This window comes from Salvelinus alpinus, chromosome 4, assembly GCF_045679555.1.
Source record: "Salvelinus alpinus chromosome 4, SLU_Salpinus.1, whole genome shotgun sequence".
Classification (NCBI taxonomy): Eukaryota; Metazoa; Chordata; class Actinopteri; order Salmoniformes; family Salmonidae; genus Salvelinus; species Salvelinus alpinus.
This window is the reverse complement of record NC_092089.1, coordinates 57,325,793-57,345,407: the sequence shown is the minus strand read 5'-3', so window position 1 is coordinate 57,345,407 and position 19,615 is coordinate 57,325,793. Positions and strand designations below refer to the sequence as shown.

General features: G+C 45.9%; 1 protein-coding gene across 1 annotated transcript in view; it reads left to right on the top strand.

The window, feature by feature from the left end:
- LOC139574025 (receptor-type tyrosine-protein phosphatase U-like) overlaps nucleotides 1–19,615 on the top strand; it is a 198,019-nt gene that overhangs the window by 15,927 nt on the left and 162,477 nt on the right. The window contains 1 exon segment of the mRNA XM_071398144.1: nucleotides 7,469–7,643. Coding sequence (XP_071254245.1) covers nucleotides 7,469–7,643 — 175 coding nt within the window.

Below are 19,615 nucleotides of genomic sequence, written 5' to 3'. Positions count from 1 at the left end.
CATGGCTACAGTGATCATCCAGCCAGGTAGGGTTGGGCAGGCTCGGTGCTTGAGACCTGTAGTGCGCCTCCACGGTCCGGTCTATTTGGTGCTTTCTCCAAGCACCAGCCCTCCTGTGGCAGCCCCACGTACCAGCCCTCCTGTGGCAGTCCCTCGCACCAGCCCTCCGGTGCCAGCACCACGTACCAGGCCTCCAGTTCCAGCACCCCGCACTCGCCTTGAGGTGCGTGTTCCCAGCCCGGTACCACCAGTTCCGGCACCACGCATCAGGCCAACTGTGCGCCTCCAGGGTCCAGTATGCCCTGTTCCTGCTCCCAGCACTCGCCCAGTTGTGCGTGTCCCCAGTCCGGTACCACCAGTTCCGGCACCACGCACCAGGCCTACTGTGCGCCTCATCAGGCCAGAGTCTCCCGTCTGTCCAGAGCCGTCAGAGCCGCCCGTCTGTCCAGAGCCGTCAGAGCCGCCCATCTGTCCAGAGCCGTCAGAGCCGCCCGTCTGTCCAGAGCCGTCAGAGCCGCCTGTCTGTCCAGAGCCGCCCGTCTGTCCAGAGCCGCCCGTCTGCCCAGAGCCGTCAGAGCCGCCCGTCTGCCAGGAGCCGCTAGAGCCGTCCGCCAGTCAGGAGCCGCTAGAGCCATCCGCCAGTCAGGAGCCGCCAGAGCCGCCCGCCAGTCAGGAGCCGCCAGAGCCGCCCGCCAGTCAGGAGCCGCCAGAGCCGCCCGCCAGTCAGGAGCCGCCAGAGCCGCCCGCCAGTCAGGAGCCGCCAGAGCCGCCCGCCAGTCAGGAGCCGCCAGAGCCGCCCGCCAGTCATGAGCTGCTCTTCAGTCATGAGCTGCCCTTCAGTCATGAGCTACCCTTCAGTCATGAGCTGCCCTTCGGTCATGAGCTGCCCTTCGGTCATGAGCTGCCCTTCAGGCCTGAGCTACCCCTCGGTCATGATCTACCCCTCGGTCGTGAGCTACCCCTCAGTCGTGGGCTGCCCCTCAGTCCGTTCCGAGGAGGCCACGGAAGCGGGGATTGACTATGGTGGAGTGGGGGCCACGTCCAGCCCAGAGCCGCCACCGTGGACAGATGCCCACCCAGACCCTCCCCTATAGGTTCAGGTTTTGCGGCCGGAGTCCGCAACTTGGGGGGGGGGGTACTGTCACGTTTCTGACCTTATTTCCTTTGTTTAGACTTTATTTAGTTGGTCAGGACGTGAGCTGGGTGGGTATTATCTATGTTGTCTGTTTCTATGTGGGGTTTCTTGTTTGGCCTGATATGGTTCTCAATCAGAGGCAGGTGTTAGTCATTGTCTCTGATTGGGAACCATATTTAGGTAGCCTGTTTTGTAGTGTGTTTTGTGGGTGATTGTTCCTGTTCGTGTGTTCATCTGGTCTGTGTTCACTAGTTCGGGACTGTAGCGTCTTCGATTCTTTCTGTCAGTTTGTTGTTTTTGTTCGTTGTTTAAGTAGCCTATTAAAATATGGATTATCATCACGCTGCAGTTTGGTCCTCCTCTCTTTCACCCGAAGACAGCTGTTACAGGATCCTAGATGCTACTGTATTTATTCCTCAGCTGCTCATATTAATCACATGCTCTATTATGAAACCGGAGTTGTAGCTTACTGATTGAATGATTGAAATCTCTTTAAATCTGCGTATTCCTCCAAAGCTTAGCTGTCCTGAGTCTGCACAACTCTGCCAGGATCTAGGATCAAGAGATACACTTAAGTGTTTTAGTACTGTATCTCTTGACACAATGATGAAAATAATCATGGCCTCTAAACCTTCAAGCTGCATACTGGATCCCATTCCTACTAAACTACTGAAAGAGCTGCTTCATGTGCTTGGCCCTCCTATGTTGAACATAATAAACGGCTCTCTATCCACCGGATGTGTACCAACCTCACTAAAAGTGGCAGTAATAAAGCCTCTCTTGAAAAAGCCAAACCTTGACCCAGAAAATATAAAAAACTATCGGCCTATATCGAATCTTCCATTCCTCTCCAAAATTTTAGTAAAAGCTGTTGCGCAGCAACTCACTGCCTTCCTGAAGACAAACAATGTATACGAAATGCTTCAGTCTGGTTTTAGACACCATCATAGCACTGAGACTGCACTTGTGAAGGTGGTAAATTACCTTTTAATGGCGTCATACCGAGGCTCTGCATCTGTCCTCGTGCTACTAGGCCTTAGTGCTGCCTTTGATACCATCGATCACCACATTCTTTTGGAGAGACTGGAAACCCAAATTGGTCTACACGGACAAGTTCTGGCCTGGTTTAGATCTTATCTGTCGGAAAGATATCAGTTTGTCTCTGTGAATGGTTTGTCCTCTGACAAATCAACTGTACATTTCGGTGTTCCTCCAAGTTCGGTTTTAGGACCACTATTGTTTTCACTATATATTTTACCTCTTGGGGATGTCATTCGAAAACATAATGTTAACTTTCACTGCTATGCGGATGACACACAGCTGTACATTTCAATGAAACATGGTGAAGCCCCAAAATTGCCCTCGCTAGAAGCCTGTGTTTCAGACATAAGGAAGTGGATGGCTGAAAACGTTCTACTTTTAAACTCGGACAAAACAGAGATGCTTGTTCTAGGTCCCAAGAAACAAAGAGATATTCTGTTAAATCTGACAATTAATCTTGATGGTTGTAAAGTCGTCTCAAATAAAACTGTGAAGGACCTCGGCGTTACTCTGGACCCTGATCTCTCTTTTGACGAACATATCAAGACTGTTTCAAGGACAGCTTTTTTCCATCTACGTAACATTGCAAAAATCAGAAATGTTCTGTCCAAAAATGATGCAGAAAAATTTATCCATGCTTTTGTTACTTCTAGGTTAGACTACTGCAGTGCTCTACTTTCCGGCTACCTGGATAAAGCACTAAATAAACTTCAGTTAGTGCTAAATACGGCTGCTAAAATCCTGACTAGAACCAAGAAATTTGATCATATTACTCCAGTGCTAGCTTCCCTACACTGGCTTCCTGTTAAGGCAAGGGCTGATTTCAAGGTTTTACTGTTAACCTATAAAGCGTTACATGGGCTTGCTCCTACCTATCTTTCCGAGTTGGTCCTGCCGTACATACCTACACGTGCGCTACGGTCACAAGACGCAGGCCTCCTAATTGTCCCTAGAATTTCTAAGCAAACAGCTGGAGGCAGGGCTTTCTCCTATAGATCTCCATTTTTATGGAATAGTCTGCCTACCCATGTGAGAGACGCAGACTCGGTCTCAACCTTGAATTCTTTACTGAAGACTTATCTCTTCAGTAGGTCATATGATTGAGTGTAGTCTGGCCCAGGAGTATGAAGGTGAACGGAAAGGCTCTGGAGCAACGAACCGCCCTTGCTGTCTCTGCCTGGCCGGTTCCCCTCTCTCCACTGGGATTCTCTGCCTCGAACCCTATTACAGGGGCTGAGTCACTGGCTTACTGGTGCTCTTTCATGCCGTCCCTAGGAGGGGTGCGTCACTTGAGTGGGTTGAGTTACTGACGTGATCTTCCTGTCTGGGTTGGCGCCCCCCCTTGGTTTGTGCTGTGGTGGAGATCTTTGTGGGCTATACTCGGCCTTGTCTCAGGATGGTAAGTTGGTGGTTGAAGATATCCCTCTAGTGGTGTGGGGGCTGTGCTTTGGCAAAGTGGGTGGGGTTATATCCTTCCTGTTTGGCCCTGTCCAGGGGTATCATCGGATGGGGCCACAGTGTCTCCTGACCCCTCCTTTCTGAGCCTCCAGTATTTATGCTGCAGTAGTTTATGTGTCGGGGGGCTAGGGTCAGTTGGTTATATCTGGAGTACTTCTCCTGTCTTATCCGGTGTCCTGTGTGAATTTAAGTATGCTCTCTCTAATTCTCTCCTTCTCTCTTTCTTTCTTTCTCTCTCTCGGAGGACCTGAGCCCTAGGACCATGCGTCAGGACTACCGGGCATGATGACTCCTTGCTGTCCCCAGTCCACCTGGCCTTGCTGCTGTTCCAGTTTCAACTGTTCTGCCTGCGGCTATGGAACCCTGACCTGTCCACCGGACGTGCTACCTGTCCCAGACCTGTTGTTTTCAACTCTCTAGAGACCGCAGGAGCGGTAGAGATACTCTTAATGATCGGCTATGAAAAGCCAACTGACATTTACTCCTGATTATTATTTGACCATGCTGGTCATTTATGAACATTTGAACATCTTGGCCATGTTCTGTTATAATCTCCACCCGGCACAGCCAGAAGAGGACTGGCCACCCCTCATAGCCTGGTTCCTCTCTAGGTTTCTTCCTCGGTTTTGGCCTTTCTAGGGAGTTTTTCCTATCCGCCGTGCTTCTACACCTGCATTGCTTGCTGTTTGGGGTTTTAGGCTGGGTTTCTGTACAGCACTTCGAGATATTAGCTGATGTACGAAGGGCTATATAAATAAACTTGATTTGATTTGATTGAAAAATTAACTGTGGCAACGCGGCCTCCCTTTTCTTTTTGAGTGCATAGGGATGACATGTATTTTTACTCCTGTTCCTGTCCATTTGATAATGAGCCATTCTAAATTGAAACAAATTTTACATATTAGTAAAGACGGGATTAAATTGAGAATAGTCTGATGGGTGAAAATATGATCACTTGATGAGAGAACAGCATGGACATGTATGAGCAGCCTTAGGCAAAGAACAGATCACAATAGCCTATAGTCGCATCATGCAGCCCATATACTCTATGTTTTGATTTCTAAAACATTCTAAGGTTTGTATCATTCGCAACTAAATTTGCCAGATAACTCTAAATCTAGCATATAGAACCTGATTCAAATGATCACTTTTACGCTCAACATAGCCACTTCATATGCACACTCGCTCCAAAATGGGAATTATATCCTTCTTACTATGAAATCATATAATATAAAATAATGGCACAGGACTATCTTGTCTGCTAAATGAACTAGCCTACCTGTAGCATGGTGCAAAAATATATTTTCTTCAGATCATAACGTTTCTTTAGAGCTGTCTAAAATAAATTATGGATTTATTGTGATAGTGTATATTAAATTGATTTATTAGACTTTTTAAAATGTAGACGTTCCAAAGGCGCACTTCAGTAGCTTGTATGCTGCTTGTATGCGTAGAGGCTTTGAGATGCAGTTTAGAATTTACATGAAAATAACCGGCTGACAAAATGTCATGACTGCAACAGCACTACCCTTGCACTGCAAAGGCCGCGGCTTTTGTGGAGCAATAGGTAATGATGGTTCGTGGGAGGCAGTTGTTAATGTGTTCAGAGGGTCCCAGGTTGGGGCAAGGAGAGGGACGGAAGCATTACTGTTACATTGGATCACTCAGTTGGGCTCTGCCCAGCTGCTGGGGTGGCTGTGGAGAAGGTTGTCAAAGGGGGGTGAGTGTAACCGGTGTGAAATGGCTAGTTAGTTAGTGGTCTGTGCTAATAGTGTTTCAATTGGTGACATCACTTGCTCTGAGACCTTGAAGTAGTTGTTTCCTTTGCTCTGCAAAGGCTGTGGCTTTTGTGGAGCGATACAGTGGTTCGTCCTTTAAAAGTTGCAACGTACTGCAGCACAGCTTGCATGGTGCTGCAGATTCTATGGCACGTTATTTAAGTGTCAGCCATCATAACCATTAAATCTAGTTTTTGCTAGTTTGACCCCCAGAGGGGATATTTGAAAAACATTTGATAGCCTTCAATAGTGGCTGTACTCGAGAGTTTAAAACCTATTTTGTTAGAACATTGTATATGGAACTGATTTTAAGAAATGTTGCTTAATGAATTTGATTAATATTATGGTGTTTCTATTCCAAGAAAAATGAAAAAACCCTCTGGAAAATATGTCGCTGTACAACGTGATGGTCGGGAGTAGGCTACAGTACTGGGCTATTTAGCTAAAGAATCCCTGTGTCGTGCGGGCACGTGGGAGACTGGAGTTCGATTTCCCAATTGGGAGGAAGGAGTAGGCTGTCCGTAAATAAGAATTTGTAACTGACTTGCCTAGTTAAATAAAGGTTGCACTAAGAGCATAACATTATTCACCCTAATTGTATAATTGTAGTCTAGCCAACAGCCAAATGGAGATTCAGTGAAAATAAAAACCTCATTGATTTATCAAGACCAGTCCCCAAGCTTGTCTCAGAGCAGTGCGAAATGGTGCTAAAATAGTTGTAGGCTATTGCTTCTAACTTCAATATGCTCTTTAAATAAATAAGACCTACACCACTTTTAACAACACATTACCCAACACTAGTGAGACTCATGTCGCCTATGGTAGGCCTACAGTATATTGAAAAATATTTATTTCAATGACGTGACCGCCAATAATTACATATGGGTCTTCCGGTGGCGGCCGACATGGGTATTGAACCTGCATCTGTAGCATCTCATTTTGCACTGTGATGCAGCATCTTAGATCGCTGCGCCAATCAGGAGTGCTATTATAATACTGTAAATGGTGTCCAGGTCAGGATAACCAAAACATTTATTTATTTAAGACTATCAGAAAGAATGTTGGTACTTATTTATTTTGATCCAAAGCCATGAATGAGTGAGTCCCTCAGCTTTATGTAGGTGCCGGGCTATATGACTGTGCCATCAACTTGATAATATATACCAATATTTTGGAGATTATTTTGTTTTCAAAAAAACATTATTTCTGTAATTCAGTTATATTTATTCCCATAGTAATTAATTATGGATACATAACTAAATAAACATCTGCATTTTGAAAGAGTATTTTATATCATTATTTTATTAACGAAATCATAAAGATGCTGATGAAGAAATACAATACTGTAAAGTATATGCTTTATCCAACATTTTGCGGTTGCATGAGGTCGCCCACACAGGGCTTTATGTAGATGCCGAGGCTATATGACTGTGCAATCAACTTGATTATTTAGCAGACATCACCTGCTGATATTCAGCCAACACATATGTTTTAAGAATATCATGGAATATAATTGAACATTTTATTTTCTCCATGCTTGTCTCAGAGGTGGTGGAGTTACAGAGCTCACAGGTGTCCCTGGCATGGATTGTGACTTGGATTGTGAGATCTCATTCCTCGCCCTATTCAATGCGTAATTTTTCGACTCTCTGCCAATGCCGTCTGGCTCTGGACCAATGCATCAGCTGTCGCCCGTGTCTCTGCCCTCAGATGATGTTTCTCTTTCTGCTGGTCTGTCTTCAATGACTCGATCTCAGTCTTCAAAGTTTGAATCTGATCCATGTGCACCTTCATCAGATGAGCAGAATGGTACCATCGATTACAGTGGCCTATCATAGAAACGGTAGATCAATTAATAATTAAAAGTGACTCCAACACACAAACGCTGCACACACATTTTACGAATCTAGCAAAACGAACTGCTTTCTTGGCAACCATGCGTTTTTTTTGTGCGGCCCATTTTCCAGCCCTTTGTCCACTGATCCCCATGGATGGTTGTCGGCATGTGTTTTTGTGTGCTTGTTTATATTTGACCCATCCTGTTTTCTCTCTCCAGAGGCACAGTGGGGACGTGACATCTACAGCCTTGGTCAAGCACCTGAGTCACCGGCGCTTTGTGGCGTCATTACAGGTGGACAGTGTGCAGTGCAACAACCAGGACCTGTACCGATGTGTCACCCAGTCCTCCAGGGGCTCTGGGGTCTCCAACTTCGCTGAACTCATCGTCAAAGGTAAATGCACCCGCCGTCAGTCAGTGGAACGAGGCTAGGATCTCTCAATATGCTGTACTGTAGGTCTATGAACCAAGGGTGAACTGAATGCAACTGATTTAGTCATGTTACTTTGTGTTAGCAAAGGCAGTAAAATTAACATTAATGAATCATTAATCAATTTACACGTCAAACACACTTGTCAGCTGTGGCATAATTCAATCAACACATTGAAGTGCTTGATTGATATTATCATATAGACCAGGTATTCCCCAACAGCGGTACACGCAATGCCGTCGAGGGTAGCCTCATTTCACTGCCAAAAATAAAATAAAATCTAGTTTTTCAGGGAAATAACAACACAATGTCAAATACAGGTAGCCTAGTCAAATAATTAACGTCAAATCACATCAACCGTTACTCCATCGCAGGAACTCCATTTACGATCCGTATGTAGCCAAACGTAGCTGCTGCTCATTCCGTTTGCTCGAAATTGGATAAGAAAAGTAAGGCCCGCGTCCATAGAGACACACACCAACTCTACTTGTAGTACTACTACTTCCAGCAGTACTACCCCTGCACCTGTCGACGACACAAGTTGTTCTGCTTCCACAAGCACATCCAATGCTAGCGTCAGTAATTCTACATTCGTTGTTTGCCCAGCTAGCATGGACACTGACAGTTGTGAATCTGATGCAGCCGAAGAGCTACTGCCCCTTTACCCGGGAAAGCACTGAACAACAGACAGGGATGTTGGACCATCGAAGAGGCGCAAATGGTGAGCTACCGAGTGGCTAGGACAGGCAAGCCCCATACTATGGTGGGGGACTTAATTATTCCTGCTGCCGCGGATATGGCTAGGACAATGCTTAGGGAAAAGGCCCAAAAAACGATACAGACAATGCCTTCATCAAACAACACTGTTTCACGATGCATCAGTGACATGTCAGGAGATGTTTTGAAACAATTACTGCTTCACATACAAGCCAGTGAATACTATGCGTTACAGCTGGATGAGTCAACAGACGTGGTGGGCCTGGCACAACTCCTGGTATATGTCCGTTACATTTATGGGGGTCAATTAAGGAAGACATCCTCTTCTGGAAACCAAAGCAACAGGAGAGGATATTTTTAATGTACTGGACAGCTTTATGACATCAAATGGATTTTGGTGGTCAAGATGTATTGGTATATGTACTGATGGCGCAAAAGCCATGACAGGGAGACATAGTGGAGTGGTACCGCGAGTGCAAGCAGTTACTCCCGATGGCGTTTGGGTACACTGCAGCATCCACCGAGAGGCTCTTGCTGCCAAGGGAATGCCTGACAGCTTGAAAGACGTTTTGGACACTACAGTGGTTAACTTTGTTAAAGCAAGGCCCCTGAACTCACGTGTACAGTGGCTTGCGAAAGTATTCATCCACCTTGGCATTTTTCCTATTTTGGGGCCTTACAACCTGGAATTAAAATGGCTTTTTTTGGTTGGTTTGTATCATTTGATTTACACAACATGCATACCACGTTGAAGTGAAACAAGCAAGAAATAAGACAGAACTTGAGCATGCATAACTATTCACTAATCATAACTATTCACGCCCCCAAAGTCAATACTTTGATGAGCCACCTTTTGCAGCAATTACAGCTGCAAGTCTCTTGGGGTATGTCTCTATAAGCTAGCCACTGGGATTTTTGCCCATTCTTCAAGGCAAAACTTCTCCAGCTCTTTCAAGTGGGATGGGTTCCGCTGGTGTACAGCAGCCTTTAAGTCATACCACAGATTCTCAATTGGATGGAGGTCTGGACTTTGACTAGGCCATTCCAAGACATTTAAATGTTTCCCCATAAACATCTTGATTGTTGCTTTAGCAGTATGCTTAGGATCATTGTCCTGCTGGAAGGTGAACCTCCGTCCCAGTCTCAAATCTCTGGAAGGCTGAAACAGGTTTCCCTCAAGAATTTCCCTGTATTTAGCACCATCCATCATTCCTTCAATTCTGACCAGTTTCCCAGTCCCTGCCGAAGAAAAACATCCGCACATCATGATGCTGCCACCGCCATGCTTCACTGTGGGGATGGTGTTCTCGGGGGGGATGAGAGGTGTTGGGTTTGCGCCAGACATAACGTTTATCTTGATTGCCATAAAGCTCCATTTTATTCTTATCTGACCAGAGTACCTTCTTCCATATGTTTGGGGAGTCTCCCACATGCATTTTGGCGAGCACTTTAAGCAATGACTTTTTTTCTGGCCACTATTCTGTAAAGCCCAGCTCTGTCGAGTGTACGCCTTAAAGTGGTCCTACGGACAGATACTCCAATCTCCGCTGTGGAGCCTTCAGGGTTATCTTTGGTCTCTTTGTTTCCTCTCTGATTAATGCCCTCCTTGCCTGGTGTAACGCTCGTCTTTCTCCTCTTCTGAGGAGCAAGGATTGGACCAAAATGCAGCGTATTGTGAAGACATAATCTCGTTTATTTAAACGAAGACGAAAAAACACTTGAACAAACTACAAAATAACAAACGACGTGAACAGACCTGAACTTGAGAACAAAACACATGAACGCACGAACAGGAAGGAACACACGAACGAACGGAACGAAACAGTCCCGTGTGGTACAAACACTGACACAGGAACAATCACCCACAAACAAACAGTGAGAACAGCCTACCTTAATATGGTTCTTAATCAGAGGAAATGTAAAACACCTGCCCCTGATTGAGAACCATATCAGGCTAATTGAAAATGAACCCAACATAGAAACACATAACATAGAATGCCCACCCAGCTCACGTCCTGACCAACTAAACAAAGACAAAACAAAGGAAATAAGGCCAGGAACGTGACACCTGGTCTGTTTTGGTGGTTTGTTGTGGTGCCATTTTCTTTCCATTTTTTAATAATGGATTTAATGGTGCTCCGTGGGATGTTCAAAGTTTCTCATCTTTTTTTATAACCCAACCCTGATCTGTACTTCTCCACAACTTTGTCCCTGACCTGTTTGGAGAGCTCCTTGGTCTTCATGGTGCCGCTTGCTTGGTGGTGCCCCTTGCTTAGTGGTGTTGCAGACTCTGGGACCTTTCAGAACAGGTGTATATATATGTGACAGATCATGTGACGCTTAGATTGAACACATGTGGACTTTATTTAATTAATTATGTGACTTCTGAAGGTAATTGTTTGCAGCCGATCTTATTTAGGGGCCTCATATCATTTTTTGAGTCAATAATTTTTTCCCCATTTAATTTCACCAATTTGGACTATTTTGTGTATGTCAATTACATGAATTCCAAATAAAAAATTATTTAAATTACAGGTTGTAATGCAACAAAATAGGAAAAACTTCAAGGGGGATGAATACTTGTGCAAGGCTGTATTTTCTGCACTATGCAATGATATAAGCAGCGACCATGTAACACTTTTACAACATACAGACGTGCGCTGGTTATCAAGAGACAAGGTATTGACAATTTTTTTTTAACTAGAGACGAGCTTAAAGTTTTCTTTACTGACCATCATTTTCGCTTGTCTCACCGTTTGCATGATGACGAGTTTCTCACAAGACTGGGTGATGTTTTTTCTCGCCTGAATGATCTGAATCTGGGATTACAAGGACTCTCCGCAACTATACTCAATGTGCCATACAAAATTGAGGCTATGATTAAGAAGTTGGAGCTCTTTTCTGTCTGCATTAACAAGAACAACACATAGATATTTCCATTATTGTATGATTTTTTGTGTGCAAGTGAACTCAAGCTTACGGACAATGTCAAATGTGATATAGCGAAGCACCTGAGTGAGTTGGGTGTGCAATTACGCAGGTACTTTCCTGAAACAGATGACACGAACAACTGGATTCGTTATCCCTTTCATGCCCTGCCTTTAGTCCACTTACCGACATCAAAATTGCAACAAGCGGTTCTGCAAAAATGTAATCTAATCAGAAGCCACTGCTAGATTTCTGGATTGGGGTGCGCTCAGAGTATTCTGCCTTGGCAAATCTCGCTGTTAAGACACTGATGCCCTTTGCAACCACGTACCTATGTGAGAGTGTATTTTCGGCCCTCACTAGCATGAAAACTAAATATAGGCACAGACTGTATGTGGAAAATGATTTAATACTGAGACTCTCTCCAATGCAACCCGACATTGCAGAGTTATGTGCATCCTTTCAAGCACACCCTTCTCATTAACCTGTGGTGAGATATTCACAATTGTCGATGAACAAATAAGGTTTTATATGTAAGAAGGTTAAAGAAAGAGCAAAATTATTGATTATTATTATTATATTATTATTTGTGCCCTGGTCCTAAGAGCTTTTTGTCACTTCTCACAAGCCGGGTTGTGACAAACTCATACTCATTCTTATGTATAATAAATGTTTTGTATAGTGTGTGTGTGTGTGTGGCAGGCTTACAATGATGTCAAAAAACAACATTTGAGAGTGCGCTGACCCTGGTGGTAGAGGGGATGTTGAATGTTTGAAGGGGTACGGGACAATAAAAAGTTTGGGATCCACTGATATAGACTATGATGCATGCGCTATTGTAAGCAAAGCAGTCCTTCGAATAAAATAATTGTAACTCCAAATATGTATGTGGACGCTATAAATAAACATTCAATAAAAACAAAATATGTTTTACTGTCACATACAATAAATAGTTTAAGTGCCTTGCTCAATGACACATCAACATACTTTTTACCTTAAGTATTCAAACCAGCAACCACTAGGATACCTGCTGCTCATAGCACTCCATTCAATTAAGAAATACAACTTGTCTGTGATAATATCTTGGGACTGGCAGTGTCACCAAGGGATGAATAATGTGTTTGTTTTGATTGACTGTGTTTTGTATTTTCATGTGTATTTCATGGAAAGGGGGATACCTGCCTTCAACTGAAATGTGTCTTCCACATTTAACCCAACCCCTCTGAATCAGAGAGGTGTGGGTGGCTGCCTTAATCGACATCCACGTCTTTGGCGCCCAGGAACAGTGGGTTAACTGCCTTGCTCAGGGGTGGAACGGCAGATTTTTACTTTGTCAGCTCGGGGATTCGATCCAGCAACTTTTCGGTTACTGGCCCAACGCTTTAACAACTAGGCTACCTGCCGCCATGTGTATATTTTCTTTATTTATGTTTGCCTGATGTATGTGCTTGTTTTTGTATTGTGCAAGGCTCATTTGTAAAAGTGACTTTAGTCTCAATATGACTTCCCTGTTGAAATAAAGGTTAATAATAATGTTCGAGTTTGATCAGTACAGCAGTGTTGGAGAGCTGATCTATTGGACTCCAATGTTGATCCAACATCTCTGCCCCCTCATATCATGTCCTGCAGATGGCCCAGCCTCAGTTCCATTACTCACTCTAACCCTAGAGCCTGACAATGCTCTGACAGCTCTTTGATAACACGGCTGAATATGGCTGAATAGGAGGGTTTGATGCCACGCCAGGCCCCAATCCCTAAACCAGAGGAATGAGATGGAGAGGGAAATAAGGACATGGAGAAATCATATTCTACTCGTCTCCTCTCGTCCTTTATATCCTTTGCATCATCACTTCTTAAAACAGGCCTTGAAAGTAGGGAGAGGTGGTAGACGGAGGGAAAGAGGAGAGAGAGAGAGAGTAAGAAAAAAGAGAGGAGGGGAGAGAGAGTGAGTAAACGCGGGTTTGTGAAGTAGCACCAATCTAATCCATCGATAGATGTGACAGCACGGATTACGTTGAGTTTAGTGATGCGGACCGTTTGGTGGATGACAGCACAGCCCCTAGCCAGAGCAGCACTAAGCTCACACAGTATCTGCCAGTAAACAACATCCTCAATCAATTCACATCTCCAAGTAATGTACTCAGTTCTGTAGAAAGCTGTACAAATAATTTTCAGCTCTGGAATTGTTAGTAGCATTATACTAGTGACATGGTTGTTGCCGTATCTTTTTTACATTCAGAATATGTGGATTATTTTTGGCATGGTGTGTTCTGTCCTGACTCCTGATAACTGAGGCATAGCCGATTCTGCAACGGGACCATAACTCATAGCTGCTCCGTTAGTTACTGCTACTCTGAGTTGTATTTCACAGGGACTGCAGTGCGACGCCCTTAACAAGGCTTTTATAAACACCCCTCCCCCACTGCCCCCGCTAACGAGAGGGTAATCAGCCTTTTAATTAGCTTGATCACACAAGTGCTCCCCATTCAGCCGATAGATTGCATGCACAAAGTAATCATGTCAAATGCAAATAGGCCCATGGAGGACAGTGTTCAGTCCCTGCAATGTAGAACACATTTTGTTGTGTTTCACCTCTGAGGTGTTTTTGGCTAACATTTATCATATCAGTTATCATGTTTCGATAAAAAACAAATTTTCAGGGATCTCGAAAAATAATCATAATTGAGTAAATACATAAGTAAATGTAAAGCTACATTAACAAACCTCCAGCTGATACAGTCAGTTGGGTTTGTGTTCCTAAACACAAAATGGTCCGTGAATCGGACCGTGGATCGGCGCCGGAGGAACCGGACTGTAGATCATCGCTGGGGACTCCGTACCGTAGATCGTCGCCGGGGACTCCGGACCGTGGTTCATTGCGGGGACTCTGGACCGTAGACTGTCGCTGGAGCCTCTGGATCGCAGAACGTCGCTGGAGGCTCTGGACCGCAGACTGTCACTGAAGGCTCTGGACTGCAGACTGTCCGTGGAGGTTCCGGACTGTGGAATGTCTCAGGAGGTTCCGGACTGTGGACCATCTCAGGAGGTTCCGGACTGTGGACAGTCTCAGGAGGTTCCGGACTGTGGACCGTCGTAGGAGGTTCCGGACTGTGGACCGTCGTTGGAGTTTCCGGACTGTGGACCGTCGTTGGAGGTTCCGGACTGTGGACCGTCGTTGAAGGTTCCGGACTGTGGACCGTCGTTGGAGGTTCCGGACTGTGGACCGTCGTTGGAGCTTCCGGACTGTGAAACGTCGCCGGAAGCTCTGGACCGGGAACTGTCGCCGGAAGCTCTGGACTGGGAACTGTCACCGGAACCTTGGTGCGTGGGGCCAGCACTGGTTGTACCGGGCTGGTGACACGCACCTCAGAACGAGCGCAAGGAGCAGGCACAGGACGTACTGGACTGTGGAGGCACACTGGAGGCCTGATGCGTGGGACCGGTACAGGTGGCACCGGGCTGGTGACACGCACCTCAGGGGATTGTGGGGAGGAGGCACAGGACGTACTGGACTGTGGAGGGGCACTGGAGGCCTGATGCGTGGGACCGGTACAGGTGGCACCGGGCTGGTGACACGCACCTCAGGGCGAGTGCGGGGAGGAGGCACAGGACGTACTGGACTGTGGAGGCGCACTGGAGGCCTGATGCGTGGGACCGGTACAGGTGGCACCGGACTGGTGACACGCACCTCAGGGCGAGTGCGGGGAGGAGGTACAGGACGCACTGGGCTATGAAGGCACACAGGGGATACAGTGCGTGGAGCCGGCACAGGAGATCCTGGACCGAGGAGACGCACTGGAGACCAGGTGCGCTGAGCCGGCACAACCCGTCCTGGACAGATACCCACTTTAGCACGACAAGTGCGAGGTGCTGGCACAGAACGCTCCGGGCTGTGAATGCGCACTGGAGACATCGTGCGTATCACCGCAAAACATGGTGCCTGACTGGTCACACGCTCCCCACAGTGAGTACAGGGAATTGGCTCTGGTTCACTCCCCTCAACTTTCACTGCCCACTCCTCACTCAATCTGTCCCAATATTCCTCCTCGGTCTCTAACTCACCCCTCAGCGTCGCCGACCACTCAGTGTTCTCCCCCCAAAATATTTCGGGCTGTTTTTGGCCTTGCGACGACCCTGGCGTTGTCGCTGTTGTTCCCTCGCTGCCTCCGCCTGCTTCCATGGCAGGCTTCTGTCTCCTGCCATAATCTCTTCCCATGTCCAGGGTGTCCTCCACTCCTGGCTTTCCTCCTGGGTACGCTGCTTGGTCCGTTGTTGGTGGGATCTTCTGTCACGATCGTTATAATGAGAGGACCAAAGTGCAGCGTGATCTGGGTTCCACATCTTTTTTTACTAGGTGAAACTGACAGCAAAACAAAAACAATAAATCTCAAACCGAAACGTGAAACTAACAATAGTGTTAACAGGCAACTATACATAGCCAAGATCCCACAAAGCAGAAAGGGGAAATGGCTGCCTAAATATGATCCCCAATCAGAGACAACGACAAACAGCTGCCTCACTCCCGGGTGGCGCAGTGGTCTAGGGCACTGCATCGCAGTGCTAGCTGCGCCACCAGAGTCTCTGGGTTCGCGCCCAGGCTCTGTCGCAGCCGGCCGCGACCGGGAGGTCCGTGGGGCGACGCACAATTGGCATAGCGTCGTCCGGGTTAGGGAGGGTTTGGCCGGTAGGGATATCCTTGTCTCATCGCGCTCCAGCGACTCCTGTGGCGGGCCGGGCGCAGTGCGCGCTAACCAAGGGGGCCAGGTACACGGTGTTTCCTCCGACACATTGGTGCGGCTGGCTTCCGGGTTGGAGGCGCGCTGTGTTAAGAAATCAAATCAAATCAAATTTTATTAGTCACATACACATGGTTAGCAGATGTTAATGCGAGTGTAGCGAAATGCTTGTGCTTCTAGTTCCGACAATGCAGTAATAACCAACAAGTAATCTAACCTAACAATTCCACAACTACTACCTTATACACACACAAGTGTAAAGGGATAAAGAATATGTACATAAAGATATATGAATGAGTGGTGGTACAGAACGGCATAGGCAAGATGCAGTAGATGGTATAGAGTACGGTATATACATATGAGATGAGTACTGTAGGGTATGTAAACATAAAGTGGCTAGTGGTACATGTATTACATAAAGATGGCAAGATGCAGTAGATGATATAGAGTACAGTATATACATATGAGATGGGTAATGTAGGGTATGTAAACATTATATTAAGTGGCATTGTTTAAAGTGGCAAGTGGTACATTTTTACATAATTTCCATCAATTCCCATTTTTAAAGTGGCTGGAGTTGAGTCAGTATGTTGGCAGCGGCCGCTAAATGTTAGTGGTGGCTGTTTAACAGTCTGATGGCCTTGAGATAGAAGCTGTTTTTCAGTCTCTCGGTCCCTGCTTTGATGCACCTGTACTGACCTCGCCTTCTGGATGATAGCGGGGTGAACAGGCAGTGGCTTGGGTGGTTGTTGTCCTTGATGATCTTTATGGCCTTCCTGTGACATCGGGTGGTGTAGGTGTCCTGGAGGGCAGGTAGTTTGCCCCCGGTGATGCGTTCTGCAGACCTCACTACCCTCTGGAGAGCCTTACGGTTGTGGGCGGAGCAGTTGCCGTACCAGGCGGTGATACAGCCCGACAGGATGCTCTCGATTGTGCATCTGTAGAAGTTTGTGAGTGCTTTTGGTGACAAGCCGAATTTCTTCAGCCTCCTGAGGTTGAAGAGGCGCTGCTGCGCCTTCTTCACGACGCTGTCTGTGTGGGTGGACCAATTCAGTTTGTCCGTGATGTGTACACCGAGGAACTTAAAACTTTCCACCTTCTCCACTACTGACCCGTCGATGTGGATAGGGGGTGCTCCCTCTGCTGTTTCCTGAAGTCCACAATCATCTCCTTTGTTTTGTTGACGTTGAGTGTGAGGTTATTTTCCTGACACCACACTCCGAGGGCCCTCACCTCCTCCCTGTAGGCCGTCTCGTCGTTGTTGGTAATCAAGCCTACCACTGTAGTGTCATCCGCAAACTTGATGATTGAGTTGGAGGCGTGCATGGCCACGCAGTCGTGGGTGAACAGGGAGTACAGGAGAGGGCTCAGAACGCACCCTTGTGGGGCCCCAGTGTTGAGGATCAGCGGGGTGGAGATGTTGTTACCTACCCTCACCACCTGGGGGCGGCCCGTCAGGAAGTCCAGGACCCAGTTGCACAGGGCGAGGTCGAGACCCAGGGTCTCGAGCTTGATGACGAGTTTGGAGGGTACTATGGTGTTAAATGCTGAGCTGTAATCGATGAACAGCATTCTCACATGGGTATTCCTCTTGTCCAGATGGGTTAGGGCAGTGTGCAGTGTGGTTGCGATTGCGTCGTCTGTGGACCTATTAGGTCGGTAAGCAAATTGGAGTGGGTCTAGGGTGTCCGGTAGGGTGGAGGTGATATGGTCCTTGACTAGTCTCTCAAAGCACTTCATGATGACGGAAGTGAGTGCTACGGGGCGGTAGTCGTTTAGCTCAGTTACCTTAGCTTTCTTGGGAACAGGAACAATGGTGGCCCTCTTGAAGCATGTGGGAACAGCAGACTGGGATAAGGATTGATTGAATATGTCCGTAAACACACCAGCCAGCTGGTCTGCGCATGCTCTGAGGACGCGGCTGGGAATGCCGTCTGGGCCTGCAGCCTTGCGAGGGTTAACCTCTAACGAGCCTCTACCCCGGGTCCGGGATCACCCCCCATCCCCCCACACACTGATTAGCATAGCTAGCATAGCTTCACAAGTAGATAGTAGCATCTAAATATCATTAAATCACAAGTCCAAGACACCAGATGAAAGATACAGATCTTGTGAATAAAGCCACCATTTCAGATTTTTAAAATGTTTTACAGGGAAGACAAAATATGTAAATCTATTAGCTAAACACGTTAGCAAAATACACCACTTTTCTAACTCCATCAGTTTTACTACTTCAGGTGCTATCACCAATTCGGCTAAACTAAGATATTGATAGCCAATAACCTATAAAAAACCTCTTCAGATGACAGTCTGATAACATATTTATGGTATAGGATAGGTTTTGTTAGAAAAAAGTGCATATTTCAGGTAGAAATCACAGTTTACAATTGCACCGACCATCACAAGACGACTAGAATTACTATAGAGAGCAACGTGTATGACCAATTTACTCTTAATAAAACATTTCATAAGAATAGACAAAGCATAGCAATGGAAAGACCCAGATCTTGTGATTCCAGACAATATTTCAGATTTTCTAAGCGTTTTACAGCGAAAACACAATAAATCGATAAGTTAGCATACCACATGTGAAAACGTTACCAGAGCATCGATTCCAGCCAAAGAGCGCTATAACGTAATCACCGCCAAAATATATTAATTTTTTCACTAACCTTCTCAGAATTCTTCCGATGACACTCCTGTAACATCATTTTACAACATACATATACAGTTTGTTCGAAAAGGTGCATATTTAGCCATACAAAACCGTGGTTACACAATAAAAATACTAGGAAATCAAGCCTCAATATGTCTGACGTCATCTATCAGAGTGATCTAGTTTAATTGAAAGCTAATCATATACTTGACTAAAAAATACAGGGTTGACAGGAATCGAAAGACAAATTAGTTCTTAATGCAACCGCTGACTTACATTTTTAAAATTATCCTTACTTTTCAATACAGGGTTCGCCAAGTGACGCGATAACAAACAAAATGGCGAAATATGCGTTTAAAATATTTCGACAGAACAACGATTTATCATATTAAATATTGCTTACTTTGAGCTGTTCTTCCATCAGATTCTTGGGCAATGTATCCTTTCTATGTTGTAATCTTCTTTTGGTCGATAGATGTCCTCTGTCCTTCGAAATGTCCACTAACAACGACCGAGACCGCGAAACGTTCCCAAAGCTAGAAAGTGCACGACAAATAAATTACTCAGAATCGCACTAAACGGATATAAATTGCTATAAAACGGTTCAAATTAACTACATTATGATGTTTTTAACAACTATAACGACTGAAAACATGACCGGAGAAATATTGCTGGTTAGACAACGATTTGGAATGAGGCAAGTCCGATGTCCTTCACGCTTCAGGCGCGCGACGAGAAAGGGAGGTACCTATACGTTTTGTTCTTTTTTAATGGCTGTGATTGTGCAATCGATTCCATTCAAAACGTGATGACGTACAGACACCCAGAGGAAGACGTAGGCAGTGTCGGTTTCTTCATAGCATTCACTGTCACCTTAAAAACAGACTCCAGATCAGGGG